This window comes from Mobula hypostoma, chromosome 22 (assembly GCF_963921235.1).
Source record: "Mobula hypostoma chromosome 22, sMobHyp1.1, whole genome shotgun sequence".
Lineage (NCBI taxonomy): Eukaryota > Metazoa > Chordata > Chondrichthyes > Myliobatiformes > Myliobatidae > Mobula > Mobula hypostoma.
Genome location: NC_086118.1, coordinates 20,747,454 through 20,772,965, shown reverse-complemented (window position 1 = coordinate 20,772,965; position 25,512 = coordinate 20,747,454). Strand labels below are relative to the sequence as shown.

At 39.8% G+C, this 25,512-nt stretch overlaps 1 protein-coding gene across 1 annotated transcript in view; it reads right to left on the bottom strand.

Annotated features, from left to right (window-relative positions):
• tbcd (tubulin folding cofactor D) overlaps positions 1 to 25,512 on the bottom strand; it is a 268,107-nt gene that overhangs the window by 211,008 nt on the left and 31,587 nt on the right. The window contains exon 7 of the mRNA XM_063074279.1: positions 17,688 to 17,817. Within this exon, the coding sequence (XP_062930349.1) occupies positions 17,688 to 17,817 (130 nt within the window). The remainder of the gene's footprint in view (positions 1 to 17,687; positions 17,818 to 25,512) is intronic.

Sequence of the window (25,512 nt, the reverse complement as noted above, 5' to 3'; positions counted from 1 at the left end):
GGAGTACCGTGCTCAGTTCTGGTCGCCTCACTACAGGAAGGATGTGGAAGTCATAGAAAGGGTGCAGAGGAGATTTACAAGGATGTTGCCTGGATTGGGGAGTATGCCTTATGAGAATAGGTTGAGTGAACTTGGCCTTTTCTCCTTGGAGTGATGGAGGATGAGAGGTGATCTGATAGAGGTGTATAAGATGATGAGAGGCATTGATCGTGTGGATAGTCAAGAGGCTTTTTCCCAGGGCTGAAATAGTTGCCACAAGAGGACACAGGATTAAGGTGCTGGGGAATAGGTACAGAGAAGATGTCAGGGGTAAGTGTCTTTTTTTTTACTCAGAGAGTGGTGAGTGCATGGAATGGGCTGCCGGCAACGCTGGTGGAGGTGGATACGATAGGGTCTTTTAAGAGACTTTTGGATAGGTACATGGAGCTTAGAAAAATAGAGTGCTATGGGTAAGCCTAGAAATTTCTAAGGTAAGTTCAGCACAATTTTGTGGGCCAAAGGGCCTGTATTGTGTTGTAGGTTTTCTATGTTTCTATGTTTCCAAAGATACCTGTTCAGAAACCTGTTAGTAGCAGTTGAAACAAATGTCTCAAAAGTTAACCCCACCCAGGTAAATAGTTTATCAGAACAGGTATTTGTAAGCTGCAGCTGCAAACATAATTACAGGTATGGATTAGTAAAACTAAACTCAAGGCTATGCACTGTCTTATTTAAAAACAGGTGCAAAAGTGTAACTCTTCTTATACTTTATACTTTATTGTCACCAAACAATTGATACTAGAACGTACAATCATCACAGCGATGAGTTATTTATTTCTTCATAGAACAATAAATTACAGAGTTCTTTAGGACCAAATATCTGTACAGAAATATGTCACAAGAGTGTGATTACAGACAGGCTATAATATTATATATAAGTATTTTAACATGCATGTTTTCATTAAAAATATTAGTTTAACTTTTGACTTGAAAAATAACTTTAAGTTAACTGAACTAATATAGCAATATATAGAGCACACTACTATCTCACTTGATAGTGAATAAAAAATCTCAAAATGAAACAGGATACTTCAAACTATATCAAGATAAAAATCAACCATATTCAGAACAAGTTATTCAACCTCTCAATTCATCATACATACCAATAAAAGGGTGGGGTGACCCAATTGAGAACCATGAACAATCTTTCAAGAATGATGCATTCATGCTGAACTCATCAATTTCATTAACTTTGCCTCTAACTTCCACCCTGCCCTTAAATTTACTTGGTCCATTTCTGATACCTCCCTCTTCCTTCTCGATCTCTCTGTCTCCATCTCTGGAAACAAACGTTGACCGACATCTTGTATAAACTTAACAATTCCCATGGTTATCTTGACCTCTTCCCACCCTGTCTCCTATAAAAATGCTATTCCCTTTTCTCAGTTCCTTCGTCTCTGCTGCATTTGTTCCCAGGATGCAGCTTTCCTTTCTAGGACATCAGAAATGTCCTCTTTCTTCAAAGAAAGGGGTTTCCCTTCCTCCACCACTGATGTTTCCTACACCTGCATCTCCGCCATTTCCCAATCATTTGCACTCACCCCGTCTTTCCGCAGCTTAAAAGAGGTAGTTTCTCCTGTCCTTACCTACCACTCCATGAACCTCCACATCCAACATATCACTCTTCACAACTTTTGTCACCCCCATCAGGATCCTACCACCAAACATATCTTTACCTCTCCCCTCTCTCAGTTTTACACATGGATCACCTCCTCCGTGATTCCCATGCCTCCATGCCTATTCATCCCTCTCTACAAATCACCCTCCCGCACTTGTCCCTGCAAGCAGCCACAGTGCTACACTTTATACTTTATACTAGGGGTCGCCAACCCGTCGATTGCGATCCACCGGTTGATCTTTGAGACTTTCCCAGTAGATGCCGAAGAAAAATCAAAAATAAATACACGAATGCTGTTGTAATGTGAGCATTATAAAAGTAAGTAATACTAATTAGGATAATGGTAATATAGCAATATTTTCACTAAAAAGCTGTTTGTAAAGAGAGATTGTTTCCGGGTTGCGGGGGTTTAGTTCCGTTCTTTCTGCCCAGTGCACATATGTTGAGTTCCCCCGCCATGCACCACGTTTTCAGCGCAGCCTGTGCTGCATCAAAGTGACCAATCAGATTAGATAAGAGTACAGACTGTCGCAAACATCAATATACGGCAGTGGTCCCCAACCTCCAGGCCGCGAAGCATGCAGGGGTGCAGCGGTAGTCGGGATGCACACAGAATATCTTTAAGAAAGAAAGCCGAAATAAACAAGCTAATTAATCAGGTGCCGCTCGGCACATAAGTGTCGACTCAGATCAGAGGCGATGCAATCGGCAATCGCTCGTGATATCCTGATAGCATAGCGGAGGCTCCACGAAAGAAGGCAAAAACATACAAATTCCATCCAGAATGGGAAGAGGAATTTATATTTACCTTGGTGAAAGACAAGTGTGCATGTATGTTGTGCCACCTAACACAAGCACTGATTAAAAGAGGGAATCTGGAGCGGCACTGCAACACCAACCACCAGGAATTTAAAGACTCCTACTCTCCAAAGAGCACAATTCGTGCCTGGAAAGTTGAGCTGAAATCGGGGTTGAAGGCCAGCAATCGTTTTCCACAAAACACGCTGCTCAAAATAAGGCTGCTATTGAAGCATCATTTCGTCTAAGTCACCTTTTGGCTGAACACAAGAAGCCATTTACAGATGGCGATTTATTCAAGGAAGCAATGGTCATCAGCGCAGAGACTGTTTTTAATGACTTTAAAAACAAAAACAGCATCACAAATGCAATACGTAATATACTGCTTGGCCCTGCAACAGTGACAAGGAGGGTACAGTCACCGTCAGAGGACGTGAATATTTTTCACTACAGTTCAATGAATCCCTGGTTGTAATGCAAACAGCTCAGCTTGTTGTATTTGTCAGAATGGCTTTCCAGGATTTTACAACAAAGGAGGACTTCCTCACTCTTTTGCAATTAAAGGAAAGAACGAGAGGTGAGGATATTTAAAATGAGTTCAAAAAAATATGTCCGTGAAAATGACATTCCCATTCATAAACTGGTGGCAATTACTACTGATGGGGCCGAGCAATGCACGGTGTGCGCATTGGTTTTATACCACTAAAAGTCAGTGCCTACTTCGGGTCAACTTATCTATGTGAAATTGCATTTTCACAGATGAAAATTATTAAATCTAAGTACAGGAGCTGACTTACTGACAGACACCTCACTAGGGTTGCCAACTTTCTCACTCCCAAATAAGGGACAAAAATAGCAGTCAAATCCCAGGACATTTGTGTTTACCCCGAGAAAGACTACCATGACCATGAAGTCTTGCGCGGACACCTGTGTGCGCATGCACGTAGGTGCCGATTTTTCTTTTACCCCACGAATTGGTTTTGGCTTAATTTTCATTATTTCTACTTTATATAGGCTGTGTATTTATCATATCATTCCTGCTTTTACTATATGCTAGTGTCATTTTAGGTTTTATGTGTTATTTGGTATGATTTGGTAGGTTATTTTTTTGGGTCTGGGAACGCTCAAAATTTTTTTCCATATGAATTAATGGTAAGTGCTTTTTTGGCGTAAAGCATTTCGTAATGAAAGGTTTCATAGGAACGTTCTACCTTAGCGGGGGGAATACGGGACAGTTGGCAACCCTACACCTCAGAGACTGTCTCAGACGGGTTGTCTGTAGTTATGAGCCAAATTACGGGGAAATAGCAGAAAGTATTCAGCCCCAGTCATCACACTGAGTGCAACAGTCAATTTTTATTCATTTATTTTTCGTGTTGAAATAAAATTAAATAATGAAACTTAGAATTAAAGGTGTGAAGTATTGTAATATTCTTAAAGAAAGACAGCTATGGCCTGTTTGATATGCTAGTTACAGTGTTTTCTTGTTTGAATTAACTTGAAAGTTCGACAAAAGTATTTTGTGTAATTCAAATACAATTCACCCAAATAAAAGGCCTCAAATTGGAAGTACAATCTCAGCTGTTTTTTCTCTAAACGATTTAGTAGGTAGACTTGCCTTTCACTGAGGTCGAAGTAGGGGATCTTGGGCTTAAAAAGTTGGTGACCACTACTTTATACCTTATTGTTACCAAACAATTGATACTAGAGAGTACAATCACCACAGCGATATTTGATTCTGCACTTCGCACTCCCTACAGTACAAATCAATAGTAAATATTAAAAATTTAAATTATAAATCATAAATAGAAAATAGAAAAGGGAAAATAAAGTAGTGCAAAAAAAACTGAGAGGCAGGTCCGGATATTTGGAGGGTACGGCCCAGATCCCAGTCAGGATCTGTTCAGCAGTCTTTTCACAGTTGGAAAGAAGCTGTTCCCAAATCTGGCCGTACGAGTCTTCAAGCTCCTGAGCCTTCTTCCGGAGGGAAGAGGGGCGAAAAGTGTGTTCGCTGGGTAGGTCGTGTCCTTGATTATCCTGGCAGCACTGCTCCGACAGCGTGCGGTGTAAAGTGAGTCCAAGGACGGAAGATTGGTTTGTGTGATGTGCCAGGCTGTGTTTACGATCTTCTGCAGCTTCTTCTGGTTTTGGACAGGACAACTTCCATACCAGGTTGTGATGCACCCTAGAAGAATGCTTTCTACGGTGCATCTATAAAAATTAGTGAGGGTTTTAGGGGACAGGCCAAATTTCTTTAGTTTTCTCAGGAAGTAAAGGTGCTGGTGGGCCTTCTTGGCAGTGAACTCTGCTTGGTTGGACCAAGTCAGGTCATTTGTGATATTGACCCCGAGGAATTTAAAGATTTTGACCTGTTCCACTTGTGCACCACCGATGTAAATGGGGTCATGCGGTCCACTACTCCTTCTGAAGTCAACAACCAATTCCTTCGTCTTGCTGACATTGAGGGATAGGTTATTGTCTTCGCACCATGCCACCAGGTTCTTAATTTCCTCTCTGTACTCAAACTCATCATTACCCGAGATACCTGCCCATTCATTTCCTCTCTTACCTCCATTCAGGGCCCCAAGCAGTCCTTCCAGGTCAGGCAGCACTTCACCTGTGAATATGCTGGGGTTGTCCATTGTGTCAAATGCTCCCGATGTAGCCTCCTCTATATTGGTAAGACCTGTTGTAAATTGGAGAACCCCTTCACTCTATCCAACAAAAGCAGAACTTCCTTGTGGCCAAACGTTTTAAATCCCATTCCCATTCCAACATGTCAGTTGATGGCCGTTTCTTATGCAATGATAAGGCCAACCTTAGCATAGAGGAGCAACACCTTATATTCTGTCTGGGTAGCCTCCAACCTGATGGCATGAATATCGATTTCTCCTTTAGTAAAATAAAATTCTCTCTCCCTTCTTCTTTTCTGAAGCCTGGCCTCTTACCTCTTCTCACCTACCTTTCACCTCGCTCTGGGTTCCTTTCTCCTGTGATCCACTCTCCTGTCCTATCAGACTCCTTGCTCTTCAGCCCTTTATCTTTCCTACTCACTTGGCTTCACCTATCACTTTCTAGCTATCTTCTTTCCCCTCCCACCTTTCTATCACGGCATCTTGCCCCTTCCTTTCACCAGGTGCACCAAGATGCAGCTTCTGAGAGACCATATTAGGCACCTGGAGCAGCGGCTTTATGACCTACAGCTTATTAGAGAAAGTGATCAGGAGACAGATAGGAGCTAAAAGGAGTTAGTCACCCTGAGGCTGCAGGAGTTAGGTAAGTGGGTGACTGTCGGGGAAGGGATGGGAAGAGCTCAGATAGTAGAGAGCACCCCTGTGGCCATCCCCCTCAGTAATCGTTATCTCGTTTTGGATGCTGTTGAGGGGGGTGACCTGACAGAGGACGACCACGATGATTGGGTCTCTGGTATTGAGCCTGGTTCCGTGGTGCAGATGGGAGAGAAGATGATGAGGAATACGGTAGTCATAGGGGATTCCATAGCGAGGGGAACAGACAGGAGATTCTGTCAGCCTGATACAGATACCCGCATGGTGTGTTGCCTCCCTGGTGCCAGGGTACGGGATGTCTCAGATCGGGTGCAGAGTATTCTGAAGGGAGAGGGTGAAAAGCCAAATGTCTTGGTACACGTTGGTACCAATGACATAGGTAGAAAAAGGGAAGGTCCTGAAGAGAGAATTCAGGGAGTTGGGTAGGAAGCTGAAAAGCAGGACCTCCAAGGTAGTAATCTCAGGATTGCTGCCTGTGCCACGTGCTAACGAAAGTAAGAATAGCATGATCGGGCATATCAATGCGTGGCTGAGAGACTGGTGTAGGGGGCAGGGCTTCAGGTTCCTGGATCTGGGGGAGGTACGACCTGTACAAAAAGGACAGGTTACACCTAAACCCAAAAGGCTCCAATATCCTAGCAAGGCAAGTTTAATAGAGCTGTTAGGGAGGATTTAAATAATTTGGCAGAGGGATGGGAACTGGAGTAATAGGGCTGAGGAAGGGGAAAACAGAAATAAATCAGAGATAGTGTGCAACAGAGATGATAGAAAGGACAGGCAGGATATGAGGCATAATCACTGCCACTGGGATGAGTTAAAGGGCAATAGAGGCATGGTGCAGTTAAAACAGAAAACAATAAATACTGGATGAAAGTGTTGTATCTGAATGCACGTAGCATAAGAAATAAAATGGATGATCTACAGCTACAGATTGGCAAGTATGACGTTGTGGCCATCCCTGAAACTTGGCTAAAGGATGGCTGCCATTGGGAGCTGAACGTCCAAGGATATATAGTGCATCAGAAAGATAGGTTAGTAGGCAAAGGGGTGGTGTGACCCTGTGTATAAGAAATAATATCAAATCATTTGAAAGGGATGACATAGGATTGGAAGGTGTAGAGTCTCTAAGGGTTGAATTAAGAAGAGGGTACAAGGACCAAAATGGCAATTGTATACAGGCCTCCAAACAGCAGTCGGGATGTGGATTACAAATTACAGCAGGAGACAGAAAAGGCGTGTCAGAAGGGCAATGTCATGATAACCACTGGGGATTTTAACATGAAAGTGGATTGGGAAAACCAGGCCAGTACTGGATCTCAAGAAAGAGAATTTGTAGAATGTCTAAGGGATGGCTTTTTAGAACAACTTGATGTTGAGCCACTAAGGGATCGGTTGTGCTGGTTTGGGTGTTGTGCAATGATCCAGAGGCGATAAGAGAGCTTAAGGTTAAGGAACCCTTAGGGAACAGCGCTCACAATATGATCGTGTTCACTTTGAAATTTGAGAAGGAGAAACTAAATTCCAATGTGTTGGTATTTCAGGGGAATAAAGGAAATTACAATGGCATGAGAAGGGAACCGGCCAAGGCTGACTGGAAAAGAACACTAGCAGGAAGCACAGCAGAGCACATGGCTGGAGTTTCTGCAAAAAATGAGGGAAGATGGAGGACTGGGAAGCTTTTAAAAACTTGCAGAAGGAAACTAAGAAGGTTATTAGGAGGGAAAAGATGAATTATGAAAGGAAGCTGGTGACTAATATCAAAGAAGATACTAAAAGCTTTTTTCAGTACATAAAGGGTAAAAGAGAGTTGAGGGTAGATATAGGACCAAAAGGAAATGACACTAGAGATATTGTAATGAGAGATGCAGAGCTGGTAGTGGAACTGAATGCGTATTTTGCATCAGTCTTCACAGTGGAAGACATCTGCACTCTACCGGACATTCAAGAGTGTCAGGGAAGTTAAAAATGTGCAGTGAAAATTACGACTGAGTAGGTGCTCAGGAAGCCTAATGGTCTGAGGGTGGATAAATCTCCTGAACCTGATGGAACGCACCCTTGGGTTCTGAAGGAAGTAGCTGGAGAGATTGCGGAGGCATTAGCAATGTTCTTTCATGAATCGATAGATTCTGGCATTGTACTGGATGACTGGAAAATTGCAAATGTTACTCCACTTTTTAAGAAAGGTGGGAGACAGCAGAAAGGAAACCACAGACCTGTTAGCCTGACATCAGTGGTTGGGAAGTTGTTGGAATCAATTGTTAGGGATGAAATTATGGAGTACCTGGAGGCACATGGCAAGATATACCGAAGCCAACATAGTTTCCTGAAAGGAAAATCCTGCCTAACCTACTGCAATTTTTTGAAGAAATTACAAGCAGGGTAGACAAAGGAGATGCAGTAGATGTGGTGCACTTGGATTTTCAGAAGGGCTTTGACAAGGTGCCACATATGAGGCTGCTTAGCAAGCTAAGAGCCCATGGAATTACAGGGAAGTTACTAGCATGGGTGGAGCATTGGCAGAAAACAGAGTGGGAATAAATGGATCCTACTCTGGCTGGCTGTTGGTTACCAGTGGAGTTCCACAAGAGTCGGTGTTGGGACCACTGCTTTTTACGATGTATATCAATGACTTAGAAACATAGAAAATAGGTGCAGGAGTAGGCCATTCGGCCCTTCGAGCCTGCACCGCCATTCAGTATGATCATAGCTGATCATCCAACTCAGAACCCTGTACCTGCCTTCTCTCCATACCCCCGATCCCTTTAGGCACAAGGGCCATATCTAACTCCCTCTTAAATATAGCCAATGAACTGGCCTCAACTGTTTCCTGTGGCACAAATTCACCACTCTCTGTGTGAAGAAGTTTTTCCTCATCTCGGTCCTAAAAGGCTTCCCCTTTATCCTCAAACTGTGACCCCTCGTTCTGGACTTCCCCAACATCGGGAACAATCTTCCGACATCTAGCCTGTCCAATCCATTTAGAATTTTATACGTTTCAATAAGATCCCCCCTCAATCTTCTAAATTGCGAAGAGTATAAGCCTAGTTGATCCAGTCTTTCATCATATGAAAGCCCTGCCATCCCAGGAATCAATCTGGTGAACCTTCTTTGTACTCCCTCTATGGCAAGAATGTCTTTCCTCAGATTAGGGGAGCAAAACTGCACACAATACTCCAGGTGTGGTCTCTCCAAGGCCTTGTACAACTACAGTAGTACCTCCCTGCTCCTATACTCGAATCCTCTTGCTATGAATGCCAGCATACCATTCGCCTTTTTCACCACCTGCTGTACCTGCATGCCCACTTTCAATGACTGGTGTACAATGACACCCAGGTCTCGTTGCACCTCCCCTTTTCCTAATCGGCCACCATCAGATAATAATCTGTTTTCCTGTTCTTGTCACCAAAGTGGATAACCTCACACTTATCCACATTAAATTGCATCTGCCATGAATTTGCCCACTCACCTAACCTATCCAAGTCACCCTGCATCCTCTTAGCATCCTCCTCACAGCTAACACTGCCGCCCAGCTTCGTGTCATCCGCAAACTTGGAGATGCTGCATTTAATTCTCTTGTCTAAGTCATTAATATATATTGTAAACAACTGGGGTCCCAGCACTGAGCCTTGCAGTACCCCACTAGTCACTGCCTGCCATTCTGGAAAGGTCCCATTTATTCCCACTCTTTGCTTCCTGTCTGCCAACCAATTATCTATCCACATCAATACCACACCCCCAATACCTTGTGCTTTAAGTTTGCACACTAATCTCCAGTGTGGGACCTTGTCAAAAGCCTTTTGAAAATCCAAATATACCACATCCACTGGTTCTCCCCTATCCACTCTACTAGTTACATCCTTAAAAAACTCTATGAGATTCGTCAGACATGATTTTCCTTTCACAAGTCCATGCTGACTTTGTCCGATGATTTCACCGCTTTCCAAATGCGCTGTTATCACATCTTTGATAACTGACTCTAGCATTTTCCCCACCACCGATGTCAGGCTTACCGGTCTATAATTCCACAGTTTCTCTCTCCCTCCTTTTTTAAAAAGCAGGGTTACATTAGCCACCCGCCAATCCTCAGGAACTACTCCAGGATCTGAAGAGTTCTGAAAAATTATCACTAATGCATCCACTATATCTTGGGCTACTTCCTTAAGCACTCTGGGATGTAGACCATCTGGCCCTGGGGATTTATCTGCCTTTAATCCCTTCAATTTACCTAACACCACTTCCCTACTAACATGTATTTCCCTCAGTTCTTCCATCTCACTAGACCCTCGGTCCCCTATTTCCAGAAAATTATTTATGTCCTCCTTAGTGAAGACAGAACCAAAGTAGTTATTCAATTGGTCTGCCATGTCCTTGTTCCCCATGATCAATTCACCCATTTCTGCCTGTAAGGGACCTACATTTATCTTAAACAATCTTTTTCTTTTCACATATCTCTAAAAGCTTTTACAGTCAGTTTTTATGCTCCCTGCCAACTTTCTCTCATAAGCTTTTTTCCCTTTCCTAATTAAGCCCTTTGTCCTCCTCTGCTGGACTCTGAATTTCTCCCAGTCCTCAGGTGTGTCGCTTTTTCTGGCTAATTTGTATGTTTCTTCTTTGGAATTGATACTATCCCTAATTTCCCTTGTCAGCCACGGGTGCACTACCTTCCCTGGTTTATTCTTTTGCCAAACTGGGATGAACAAGTGTTGTAGTTCATCCATGCGATCTTCAAATGCTTGGCATTGCATATCCACCGTCAACCCTTTAAGTGTCATTTGCCAGTCTATCTTAGCTAATTCACGTCTCACACCTTCAAAGTTACCCTTCTTTAAGTTCAGAACCTTTGTTACTGAATTACCTATATCACTCTCCATCTTAATGAAGAATTCCACCATATTATGGTCATTCTTACCCAAGGGGCCTCGCACAACAAGATTGCTAACTAACCCTTCCTCATTGCTCAATACCCAGTCTAGAATGGCCTGCTCTCTAGTTGGTTCTTCAACATGTTGGTTCAGAAAACTATCCTGCATACATTCTAAGAAATCCTCTTCCTCAGCACCCTTACCAATTTGGTTCACCCAATCTATATGTAGATTGAAGTCACTCATTATAACTGCTATTCCTTTATTGCACGCATTTCTAATTTCCTGTTTAATGCCATCCCCAACCTCACTACTACTGTTAGGTGACCTGTACACAACACCAGCGTTTTCTGTCCCTTAGTGTTATGCAGCTCTACCCATATCGATCCTACATCCTCCCGGCTAATGTCCTTTCTTTCTATTGTGTTAATCTCCTCCCTAACCAGCAATGCCACCCCACCTCCTTTTCTTTCATGTCTATCCCTCCTAAATATTGAATATCCCTGAATGTTGACCTCCCATCCTTGGTTACCCTGCAGCCATGTCTCTGTGATCCCAACTATATCATATTCATTAATAACTATCTGCACATTCAATTCATCCACCTTGTTACGAATGCTCCTTGCATTGACACACAAAGCCTTCAGGCTCACTTTTACAATTCTCTTAGCCCTTATACAATTATGTTGAAAAGTGGCCCTTTTTGATTTTTGCCCTGGATTTGCCGGCCTGCCACATTTACTTTTCACACTACTTTTTGCTTCTACCCTCATTTTACACCCCTCTGTCTCTCTGCACTTGTTCCCATCCCCCTGCCACATTAGTTTAAATCCTCCTGAACAACAGTAGCAAACACACCCCCTCAGACATTGGTTCCAGTCCAGCCCAGGTGCAGACCGTCCTGCTTGTACCGGTCCCACCTCCTCCAGAACTGGTTCCAATGCCCCAGAAATTTGAATCCCCCCCCCCCGCACCATTTTTCAAGCCATGTATTCATCTGAAATATCCTCCTATTTCTACTCTGACTAGCATGTGGTACTGGTAGAAATCCAGAGATTATTACCTTTGTGGTCCCACTTTTTAGTTTACCTTCTAACTCCCTAAATTCACCTTGTAGGATCTCATCCCGTTTTTTACCTATATTGTTGGTACCTACGTGCACCACGACCACTGGCTGTTCACCCTCCCACTCCAGAATGTCCTGCAGCTGCTCAGAGACATCCCTGACCCTTGCACCAGGGAGGCAACATACCCTCCTGGAGTCTCGTTTGCCGCTGCAGAAACGCCTACCTATTCCCCTTACATTTGAATCCCCTATCACTATAGCTCTCCCACTCCTTTCCCTTCCCTTCTATGCCGCAGAGCCACCCATGGTGCCATGAACTCGGCTGCTGTTACCTTCCTCTGATGAGACATCTCCCCCAACAGTATCCAAAACAGTATATCTGTTTAGGAGGGAGATGACCTCAGGGGACTCCTGCACTACCTGCCTACTGCTACGCTGTTTAGTTGGCCACCCATTCCCTTTCTGCCTGTGTAGCCTTTAGCTGCGGTGTGGCCAACTCACTGAACGTGCTATTCACGACTTTCACGACTTGGGATTAATGGATTTGTGGCTAAATTTGCCAATGATACAAAGATACGTGGAGGAGCAGGTAGTGTTGAGGAAACAGAGAGCCTGCAAAGACATGTAGATAGTTTAGGGGAATGGGCAAAGAAGTAGCAAATGAAATACAATGTTGGAAAGTGTATGGTCATGCACTTTGGTGGAAGAAATAAACGGGCTGACTATTATTTAGGTGGGGAGAGAATTCAAAAGGCAGAGGTGCAAAGGGACTTGGGAGTCCTTGTGCAGGATACCTCAAAGGTTAACCTCAGGTTTAGTTGGTGGTGAAAAAGGCGAATGCAATGTTGGCATTCATTTCTAGAGGTATAGAATATAAGAGCAGGGATGTGATGTTGAGGCTCTAAGGTACTCGTAAGACTACACTTGGGAGTATTGTGTGCAGTTTCAGGCTCCTTATTTTAGAAAGGATATACTAGCATTGAGAGGGTTCAGAGCAGATTCATGAGAATGATTCCAGGAATGAAAGGGTTACCATATGAGGAACATCTGGCAGCTCTTGGGCTGTACTCCCTGGAGTTCAGGAGAATGAGGGGGGATCTCAAAGAAACATTCCAGATGTTAAAAGGCCTGAACAGATTAAATTTGCCAAAGTTATCTCCCGTGCTAGGGGAGTCTAGGACTTCAGGATTGAAGGATGTCCATTTAGAACAGAGATGCGGAGAAATTACTTTAGTCAGAGGGTGGTAAATCTGTGGAATTTGTTGCCACGAGCGGCTGTGAAGGCCAAGTCATTGGATGCATTTAAGACAGAGATTGATAGGTCCTTGATTAGCCAGAGCTTCAAAGGGTATGAGGAGAAGGCAGGGGAGTGGGGATGACTGGAAGAATTGGATCAGCTCATGATTGAATGGCAGAGCAGACTCGATGGGCTGAATGGCCTACTTCTGCTTTTATATCTTATGGTCTTATAGTCCTTTCCAGTCAAGAAGTGCCTTGGCCTGAAATGTGGACTGTTTATTCACTTTCATAGATGCTGCTTGACCTACTGAGATCCTGCAGCACTTTAAGTGAGTTGCTTTGGCTAATCTTGTTTCTGGAGAGTACTCCCTGTAGGTTGGACAACTTCTCCTTATACTTGAAGATTAGCTCCAATGGTAGTTTATTGTTTGAGGGATACAACATTACCGTAAACAAAATATTGGGAAAGATTAGCAGTGCTGCAGGTTTTGTTTTTTAAGGCACTTTTCATTGAAAACCCATCCAGGGCAGTCATTTGTAACCTAGAGAATTCTAGGCAATTGAATTTATCAAAACCCATAGTTTTCTTTTTACTATAATAGGCTATAATCAATTCTCATGGTGAAACCAGTTTATAATTAGTATCTTAGAATTAATGAATTGTTAATTACTAGTGAATCTAGTGTGGTGGGACGCGGGTTGAGGGAGAAGTCCTTAGCTGAAATATCCATTGTGTTTTCAATTGTTCATGGAGTCTTAATGCAGATTATGAATCAACAAGTGAAGTTTATTGTCATTTAACTATATGTATGTACAGTGCCTATAAAAAGTATTCACCCTTCCCCCTTGGAAGTTTTAATGTTTAATTGTTTTACAACCTTGAATCACAGTAGATTTAATTTGATCAACAGAATACAACTTTTTTGTGTCAAAGTGAAAACAAATCTCTACAAATTGGTCAAAATTTATTACAATTATTAAATACAAAATAATTGATTGCATAATTACTCACCTCCTTCAAGTCAGTATTTAGTAGATACACCTTTGGCAGCAATTACAGCCTTCAGTCTATGTGGATAGATCTCTATCATCATTGCTCATCTGGAAACTGCAATTTTTCTCCATTTTTCTTTACAAAACTGCTTAAGCACTGTCAGGCTGTACAGGGATCGTGAGTGAACAGCCCTTTTTAAGTCCAACCACAAACTCTCAATTGGATTAAGGTCTGGACTCTGACTTGCCCGCTCCAGGACATTAACTTTGCTGTTTTTAAGCTATTCATGTGTAGCTTCGACTTTATGCTTGGAGTTATTGTCTTGCTAGAGAACAAATCTTCTTCCGAGTCGCAGTTCTATGGTAAACTGCATCAGGTTTTCCTCCAGAATTTCCATGTATTTTGCTGCATTCATTTTATCCTCTCCCATCACAAGTCTTCTAAGGTCCTACCGCAATGAAGCATCCCCACAGCATGATGCAGCCACAAACATGCTTCACAGTAGGGATGGTGTATCTTCAATAATGTGCAGTGTTTGGCTTTTGCCAAACATAGCATTTAGTCTGATGGCCTCATCAGACAACAGAACCTTCTTCCAGCTGACTTCAGAGTCTCCTATATACCTCCTAGCAAACACTAGCTGAGATTCCATTTGAGGTTTTTTTTTAACATTAGCTTTCACTTTACAACTCTCACATAAAGCTGTGACTTGTAAAGCACCCGGGCAACAGGTGTTGTATGCACAATCTCTTCCATCTCAGCCACTGAAGCCTGTAACTCCTCCCGAGTTGTCATAGGTCTCTTAGTGGCCTCCCTCGCTAGTCCCCTTCTTGCATGGCCACTCAGTTTTTGAGGACGCTTGCTCTAGGCAGATTTACAGCTGAGCCTTATTCTTTCTATTTCTCGATGATTGATTTAACTGTACTCCAAAGAATATTCATTGACTTGGAAGTTTTCTTGTATCCAACTCCTGCCTTGTGCTTTTCAATAACCTTTTTGAGGAGTTGCTTGGAGTGTTCTTTTGTCTTCATAGTGTGGTTTTTGCCAGGATACTGACTGACCAGCAGTTGGACCTTCCAGATACAGGTATATTTTTACTACAATCAATTGGAACACCTTGAATGCACACAGGTCTCCAAAAACAGATCTCCATTTAACTAATTATGTGACTTGTAAAACAAATTAGCTGCTCCAGTGATGATTTGGTGTGTCATATTAAAGGGGGTGAATACTTATGCAATCAATTATTTTGCGTTTTATATTTGTAATTAATTTAGATCATTTTGTAGAGATCTGTTTTCACTTTGACACGAAAGAGTCTTTTTCTGTTGATCAGTGTCAAAAAACAAATTAAATCCACTGTGATTCAATGTTGTAAAACAATAAAACATGAAAATTGCCGGGGGTGTTGAACACCTTTTATAGGCACTGTATATAATGTATATAACCATATAGTACATATAGAAACGAGACAATGTTTCTCCAAACCACAGTGTAAAACACAGAAGTACACTTAACACGCAATACACACGATAACTTAGGAAAGTAAGGATAAAATCAACAGATGAATCACACATAAATAACAAACTACATTAATTAAATATTGTGAGGTATGGAACAGATTAACGGTGAGACTTCGAATATGATGCAGCACAGAGTTCGGAAGCCTAATGGCCCAAAGGAAGAAACTGTTCCATCCTGACCATTCTTGTTTTTATGCAAAGAAGTCTCCTGCCTGATGGTAGAAAGTCAAAGAGAATGTTTGATGAATGAGTGGGAACCTTAATAATACCAAGGGCCCTATGTACGCAACACTCCTGTTAAATGTCCCTGATGGATGGGAGGGAGACCCCTATGATCCTCTCAGTTGTTCTCACAGTCCTTTCCAGGAACTTCTGGTTCAATGCTCCCATAGCAGATGGAAACATAACTTGTCAGGATGCTCTCAATGATACTCCTGTAAAACACAGTTCAGATGGGGGGAGGGAAGCCTTGCTTGCCTCAATCTTCTGAGGAAGTAGAGACACTGTTGTGCCTTTCTGTTCAGGGAGCTGATATTGAGGGACCAGATGAGGTCCTCCGTGATGTGAACTCCCAAGAACTTGGAACACTTCACTCTCTCTATGGAGGAGCCATGTATTCACAGAAGGGGATGGTTCATTCACTATGATTCCCCACGTTCAGGCTTAGGTTGTTCTTCTCACATCAATTCACGAGCTGCTCCACTTCGTCTCGGTACTCTGCCCCATCATCCTTCTTGATGAGGTCAACTACTGTTGTGTCATCCACAAACCTGATGACACAGTTTGAGTTGAATCCTAGGAAACATTCATGCATCACCAGTGTGAACAGGAACGGGCTGAGCACATAGCAATTTCAGTAATGTCAGATAATCAGCCTTTGCCCAATATGTCAAAACTGGAGAGCTCTGTTGCAAAAGTATTAAATGCTGGGGAACCTTGTGGGTCAGGTGGAGTCTGTGCTGGGGGGAAAGGCACTTGGGTTAATGACCTTTAGTGATGGAGGGGGATAGAAGCTGACCAGGCAAGTCACTTAACTCTCTACAGACTGCCCCACTAACTTTCAGAGCATTTGTTGTTTTTGTTTCAGATTTCCAGCAGTTTTTTTTCCCCCACTTTTCAATCTCTGAGCAGCTCTGATGAAAGGTGATTTTCTCTCTGCAGATGCTACTTGCCTGGCTGGGCTTTTCCAGCATTTCCCTTATTTCAGATTTCTAGCTACCAGAATCAATTCTAGAGCAATACACATTCTTCTCTCTTTACACTTCCTCTACTCATCCTCACATCCTCCCATCCATGGATACACTTACTCCTGATCTCCATTATATCACAGATATTAATTATTTTTGTACTTTCCATACGTCCCCTTTATCTCCAGCTTAAAAAAAACACCCAGTTTCTGAATTTTCCTAATTATGGACAAAGATTAACAACTTGAAATATTAACTGTTTCCCTTGCTATAGTTGTTGCCTATCCTATTTTATCTGTATTTCTTATTTATTTCAAATTTACAACACCTGCTTTATTTCTTTTTTTTTCAATTTTCCTCGGCTCATCAGAAAAGTTGAGATAAATTATCTTGACTCAGTTGTCCCATGATTAACAAGTTTGTAGATAATGGAAATATTTGCTGCACAGTTGAATGATAATTTTGCAGATGGAATTCAATCCAAAAGTCAAAATTGACTCACTTGGAAACAGCAAACACAGCAAAGGAAAGCACAAAAATGTAAGGATACTAAGAAGTGTAGAGAAATAGAATTAGAGTGTTTATCCATACACCCCTGAAGATAAAAGAACATATGAATTTATAAAGACGTGTGAAACACTCTGGAGTAGCTGAACACAAAATGCATCAAACTAATGACACTGCTCAAACTGCATAGAAATCAAAAACACCATGAGATAAGGTGTTGCATTTTACTTCTGGATAAACAGAGGTTATTTCAAGGTTTAAGCAGGAGTTGAAACTACATAAGCCAAGAGTAAAGTGAATTTGGAACTACCGGTATGAAAGCTAGTCGTAGTGGAAGTACTCAATGCTCAAAGTAATTAAATCTGCACTCACAACCTATAGGGCTTTAAGCAAGGGCTGGCAAAAAAGATTAAACTGGACAGCTGTTTTGTAGCCAGCTTTCACATGTTGGGTAAATATCTTCCTTCTGGGACATAGATTCCTTTGAACAATGAAAAAAAACGGATATTTAGAAGTTAAAGAAAGTCATCATATTTAAAAAGGTGACACAAGTAGTCAAGTATTTACCAGAGCCTGAAGCATTCCATCGATTACAACCATGCCTTCCATTGTCTGATCAGCTTTGGATAATGATGTCAATGTCCAATTCAAGAAGTCTTGCAACCTCTTCTCTTTAACATCTGGGCGAGTTACAAACCTATTCAGAACATAAAATGACTTTAAATTAATGTTATTTCTAAAATAAAGCAACTTGTTTTTAATTGTTTAATCCTTCAGATCAGTATCAATGATAAATGGACAGATATGTTAAGGCAAGCGTTGCATCCCACCAGCACACTATATTTAATGTTCTTTTTTAAAACAATGCAGAAGTTTCTACTATTCAGATAAACTTACAAAAACAGTCATATGTAAAGCTGAACCATTCAAGGATAAACACTGGTAAAGTGGTGCAAATAGGATGTATGATCACTGTTAGATGCAAGGAGAAATACGTTCTCACATTGTAATTTGGAAGCAGAGGTCAATCAACTAGGTTTTCTTCTCTATCAGAAATAAACATCAAAAGTTAGCTCAAAATGTCACTATTTAAAGAATCAGTGAAGCATGCTCTTATACAGACATATGTAATATGTTTTTCTGTCTATTTACATGATTCTGATGTTGAGGACTATATACAATGGTTCTCAAGTTTACCTAGTGTGGCCTCCCTGAGGACAAAGACAAGGCTTTGCTGACAATAAAATCAGTAACTGATTTTAAATAGTTTTTACATGTCTCTTTAAAAATGACTAAAATTGAAAAAATAATTTTAAAATTAAAAGTATCTGCAACATATGAGTAATTGAAATAATAAAACGAATAACATTTTAAGTCATAATTTACTTTCTTCATTTACGTTATAGTCTTTTAACCATTGTTGAAATTAATCATTGAATTGAATTGATTTTATTTCTTACATCCTTCACTTACATGAGGAGTGAAAATCTTTATGTTACGTCATTGGGGTAATTTCCTAGAATAACAGAAGAAACAGAGCAAGCCTGGGTTCTACAGTGAAGGAGTGAGCTCATTGATTTACTGCAATTTAAAGGATGAATACTAAGGGTGACTAAGAACTGTCAGAAATAACCAGCAAAATGCAAACCATGCCTTCAGAGAGCGGGGGAGGGGACCATTGATATAAACATTTCTGTGTTTATATCAGTGATGTTGTGGTTTAGAGGTTCAAATTTCTAAATTTGAACATCACCAATAGCTTGTTAAAATCACAGCTAAGAAAGATGACCACTGTCTCTACTTCCTCAGGAGTTTAAACAAATTTGGAGTGTCCTGTTGACCCTCACCAATTCTTATCCATGCACCAAAAAAAAGCAATATAGCTTAGTATGGCAACAACCCTGCATGTGACTGCAAGAAACTGCAGAGAATTGTAGACACAGGTCAACCCATCACAGAAACCAGATTCCCATCTATGGATTCTGTCTTTCTTCTCACAGCCAGCATTATCAAAGACATTACCATCCCTAACATTCTTTTTTTCTCCCCTCTCCCATTGGGCAGATGATACAAAAGCCTGGAAACATATACCACCAGGCTCAAGGAAAACTTCTGTCCCACTGTTATCAGATTCTTGAGCAGACCTCTTGTACGATACAACTGACTCAAACAAAAAAATCTACCTCGCAATGATCTTGCATTTAATCGTAAACCTGCACTGCATGTTTTTGGCAGCTTTTACATTTTATTCTGCATTGTTATGGCTTTAGCTTATTCTAACTCAATGCACTGTGTAACGATTTGATCTGTATGAACAGTAGGCATACAAGCTTCTCATTGTATATTGGTACATGTGACAACAATAAATCAATACCAATACCAACCTTAATTATCACAATGAGGAAAAAATATACACTATTTTTACAAAGACCTCCAGAAGTGAAACACAGAATTTTATCAACAGATTTGCAATTGCAACAATCTGAAAGTCTTTAAAATGTCATCACGATGTGAAATACATCATTAATGAACCAATAGTTGTAGCATTTATACATTATTTGCATAAGTCAGTAATGATGCAAAATAAACCTCTTCAACTCACCCTCGCTTATTTAGAAGACAGCATCATAAGACAGTGTTTCTTTAGTTAGTATGTCTGACATACTTGTATATTTATAACGCAACAAAATTTTGTTCATTTTGTTGGTCTCTTAATGCTATTGACAATAGTTACATAATTAAATACATGAGTGATGGAATGAAGTCATCATTTCAAACATGTTGATCAATCGTCACATATTTTTCATTCCTCAACAAAATTGCATTTTCTATTTCTTTTCCTGCTGCCGAATTTCTATTGTTGTCACTGATATTCCCCACCAGATGGTGCTAAATGTTTTTTACTGCACAGTGAAAACAATCATAACTGATTCCAAACAACAGGAATTCTGCAGATGCTGGAAATTCAAGCAACATACATCAAAGTTGCTGGTGAACGCAGCAGGCCAAGCAGCATCTATAGGAAGAGGTGCAGTCGACTAGTCCTGACGAAGGGTCTCAGCCTGAAACGTCGACTGCACCTCTTCCTATAGATGCTGCTTGGCCTGCTGCGTTCACCAGCAACTTTGATGTATAACTGATTCCAACTAATTTACAAACATCAGGAACTACCATAAAACATTTCCAACATACTATTAGCAATTTAAATTCTGAATATGATTTTTAATAGCAAAGATATCATCCATGAAATTATATTTTCCGTTCAAGTCATATTTCTATTTTTTAAGATATTTTTTCACTTAAGCATTGTCTTGAAAAAATATTTACTGCAATTCAAAATAAGTGAAAATCTGTTTAAGATATTTCCTGTTTTTCACAAAAATGCTTCTGACATCCAGCTTTTTTTTGTATATGTGAGATCTCTGTTCAATGACAGGAAATCATTACTGGAGTGACCAGGGAAGTAACTCAAATGAACACCTGGACCCAGATGTTTATCAGCCAGTATGCTCGGAGCATACATTCTAAATAGAAGGTAGGGGCGTGGGAAGGGAAAGGGATGGTAAAATTTAAGTCTGTAGTAAATATGACAGTACTTTCATTTTCAATATATCATTCAATGGCTTATTAAATTCAGAAAGATTTCTATGCTTGTCAACCAACAAGCAGCCTGGAGAGAATCCAATACCCTATTCCAGTCTCTCAAGCTTCAATTTGAAGACAGCATTTGAAGAAGTTTTCTTTTCCAAATTGACCAAGAAATTAACTCTAGCATTTTAAACTGTTAAAAGCCATTTCATATTTCCTCCATGGAAAATCAAACTTCATCAGTGAGTAAAAATATTTGGGACGGGAAATATAAATGTAAAGCCTATACCAGACATAAACCAATGAACTATGCATTAATAAAACTGGCAACAATGTCAGCTAATGGTATACTTTCTTATCTCCTCAAAGGACAATCTCAAAAGCCTTTCACCCAGTTCTTTTTGTAGCCCAATGCTACACATAGCACACTACAATAATTCTGGAGACTTTGATTTCTACGTACAATTCCTGACATTCTCAACACTTGAAGCATTTCTCCACTATGCCATCAATCAGATCAATGATACATCCAACGTCAAGTTTGGAGTCTATAGGTCACATAACTAACAGTTGTTACAATGTTTGAAGAGGGTATTGTCCTCTCCAGCAGCCGCTTCTTAAAGTCCATCTTAAAGACAGCAACTCGACCTAATAAAGTTGCATGAAAATATATAAATTTCATTTTCTTCAAGAATTTATATCTGCCATCAAAATTCTAAAAGTAGTTTCTTTAATTTAAAAAAGGAATGAATCTGTTTTCTGCTATTTGATACTTTTTATTTTATTGTTTGTTTTGTTTTGGAAGCTGACTTTTGCTGAAAAATAAAAGGAATTGATGAAATGTAAATTTTACGAAGAAGGAAGACCAAGCAATAGACTTGGAGTTCTGGTACAAAATTTCTCAAAATGCTTGTCACCGACAATTTGTGAAGTTCACATGGCCACAATGTACATCATTCCACACTTGCCAAAACCCAACTGGTATTTCAGCCACTTAGTCAAATAAATCCAGTAAAAACATACTCATCTGTGCATGCTGGTTGCATACGCCCACAGATTTTTCTGCTCTAAATAATTTGTTTGTAATTTAAAGTGTACTAATAAACTGGGAAAGTGTACTAATAAACTGGGATTCAAACAATTACTCTGTGACCTTAGAATTCTGTTAATATTAAAATATTCCAAGCTGCTTAAACCTGACTATTATGCACTGAAATTTAAGCAATGTATCTTTTAATATATAACTCCATTGTATATCAAGAACTTCTTATACTCCCCTGTTACTGTAGACCTCTATTAATATAGATTTTTATGAACATTATGCATTATTATAAAATGACATCAAGAAAAAAAATGAAGGGGTTTCCTTAATGATTTCAAACAGACAACATTAAAATGTACATAAAATACTTTGTCATATTTGCTCAATCATATATAGATGTACAGAAAGCCCGAGGTCAGTGGGCTGTGCTAATAACATTGCATGAATAAAAAAACATACATTATTTTCAGCAGTAACTGCAACTAAGAATCAATTCTTTCATTAGATCAAGAGATCAGATGAGCATTCAATGGCTGTATATTGAATAGGAGAAACTTTTGATATTCTACAATCAACAACCACTCATCTTTGAAGAGAAATTTAACTACATGCCCTTTTGTATATACATTATAACCAAGTACATTTGTCAGCCTGAAACATTATGTATGTTTTCCTCATTAATAATGTACATAGTACATTAATACATATCATTATGATACATTAATTTCAAGTATATGTGTGCATTAATTGGAGTTCTAAAACCTACTCATTTGTGCACAGTCAGATTTCTGTGTAATATATTTGTTTTAAAACTGAAATACTTCCTATTCATTTATAAAGTATGTACATAGAGAAATGTACAAACTACATATTATCTTTTCACTTCCATTGATCGGAATGCATTTTTCTATCTTGTACAATAGTTAGAAGTGTGAGCTATTATTTCTGCATTTCACTCTTTTTTGTTTATAATAGAAACTTATCTTTCATATCAATTACTGTAATGTAATTTGTTTAAAAGATGACATACCAAGTTAAAACCACATAACAGCACAGAGAGCTTTCATCACTCCAGTGTTACTTGTGGGAGGATTTTAAGCACAAGGGCTGGCAGGGAGAATGCGTGGGAGGCCTAGCAAGCAAAGGGAGTGTGAAGTGTAGCAAGCTCTATGGAGAGCACAGTGACAGAGAAGAGGTTCTCCTGTTTTTTAGTGAGTTTTGCAAGCTGATGGCTTTGTGTATTTACTTATTCTCTGTTAAGGATATGTTGTAAGTAAGAGTAGCTACCAAGATCTAGTTCTAAGCTTGAAACATTTTTCTGACAAACAAACTACCCCCAAAATATTAACTTATCTTTCCTTATGTTTGTAAGTATTTTTCTGTAAGTATTAACCATTCTTGTTTCACTTCTTCAGCATTCGGAGGCCCAGACTTAGTATAATATTTAGATAAATAACCAACATCAATCAATCACTAGACCTCAAAAACATACAATTCCCCTGTTAGATAATGATATCTTTACTTGTACCTTGTAGATCCACTGATAATAAAGTTCAATTGTTTTTAAAGTATGTCTGTACATAACTGAGTGAGAATATTCAGGAAATGGCAAAAATTTATTTTAGAAGTATAGCTGATAACAGCCATGTGCCTCTCTCTCGCTCCAATAACATCAGAGAAAAATTCTTATTCTGGAAATTAAGTAAAATTAACTATTTCCACACCTTTTTTATGTTACATGGTGGTCACCATGTCTAAAATGATTGTCAATTAACACCAAAAGAGAAGATTGCCATTTTTTCCATAGCAAAAACAATGTCCACAAAGAAAATCTTACATCAGTTTCAAAGAGTCAAACATTTAATGTTCATTTATTATCAAAGTATGTATGCAGCATACAACCCTGAGATTCATCAGTTTAAATCATTTCTACGCAGTTGAGATTACAGAGAAAATATGAAAACCTCTAAATAAACATTGAGGCCGAGAATAAACAAATCAGCTACATCAAAAGTTTCTGAAGACAGCACATTTAAAAGAATCATTTTATTATAGTAATCAGTAATAAAACATCAGCATTGAGATGATAAATTTGGTCACTGTCAGTATTTTGTGATCTTTCTGCTTTGTGACCAAGTAATCTGAGTAAATTTGGAGAATTTAAATGTCCAACAACCATCAAGAACAATTGCTATTGCTCAGCCCCCATGGGATTTGACCAAAATATTCCAGTTTACTCAATAGATGACATGGAAAACTATGAACTGATATTAATAAATTACGCTCCCTTGTGCCAGTCACCAAATACTGCTTTATAAAAGGGCACTGGATGGCGTTCAGAAGCACAGCAGATTCTTACCCTTCGCTCGGGCAGACCCCAGCAGAAATGGTGGATGCAGGTTTGAATGCAACACTTACATAAGAAATAGGAGCAGGAATAGGCCATCTGGCCCTTCGAGACTGCTCCACCATTCAATAAAATCATGGGTGATCTGGTCATGGACTCATCTGCACCTACCTGCCTTTTCCCCATAACCTTTAGTTCCCTTACTATGCAAAATTTAATTCCTCTACTATGCAAAATTTAGGAGAAGTCTGGATAAGTACATGGATGGGAGCCGTATGGAAGGTTATGGTCAAGTGCAGGTTGATGTGATTAGGCAGTGTAATAGTTCAGCATGGACTAGATGGGCTGAAGGGCCTGTTTCTGTGCTGTGTACTCTTTGACTATATAACCACAAAGTTGAAATAAACAAAATAAGACCTGCAATTCTGAACATCACCACTATGTGGCACATGTTACTACTGCATTGTTTGTCCATCAATTGTATTTATGTCACATTACATATATTTCAGATTACATATATTTGAACAACTGTTGAATTAAAAACAGGAGCCACGGATAATTAAGTGCCATTGGGATAACTTCTTTTAATGAGAAAAAAAATTCTATACAGTTGTGATTCCACAAGTTCTATGTGAAGGACCTATTGGACTACTGCAAAATGAATCAGATGAGAGTGTTCCTCTGCACAAAGCTACACTATAAATCAAATAAATTCCAAATGTAATACTGCAATGAATTCCACAAAAGCAAACATTTCTGGGATGGTGTGTTTATTTAAAGAGAGATTAAGCCAAGTAGATCTTAATTCTGGTTTGAATACTGAAAGAAGATCTCGTAGAGACATACAAAATGTTTAATGGGTTTGACAGAATAGATGCAGAGCAAATGTTTCCCCTGGCGGGGGGAGAGGGAGAGGGTTGGTTAAAACTAAAGTCTCAATATATGTGGTTAATTGCCCATCCCAGAGAGTGATAAACCATGGAATTTATACTTGAGGGTTGTGGATATAAGACACTAAACTTATTCAAGGCATGAATTTTAGCAACTTAAAGGAATGTGCAGGAAAATGGCCCTAAAGTAAAAGAACACATGTGACTCACTGAATGGTGAAACAACCACAAGGGTCCAAATAGCTGATTCCCGCTTCAAATGATTGTGCTGCATCCTCAAAAAATCATGAGTTCTCTTATAAGCAGAGATTTAGTCTGAAGGCTCCTGTAATGAATGAGTGCCACACCATTGCTGTGCAATTGACTTTACGAAGTAAAAATGGCAGTAGAAATAATAATAGTAAAGGTTTTTCAATCTTTGATCTTTCTGTTCGTACATACATGGATACTTATGAAATTCAAGATAAAAATTTTCATATATTCAGAAGAAACATAGGCAAAGCTTAGAAGGACGATGGCACCTAA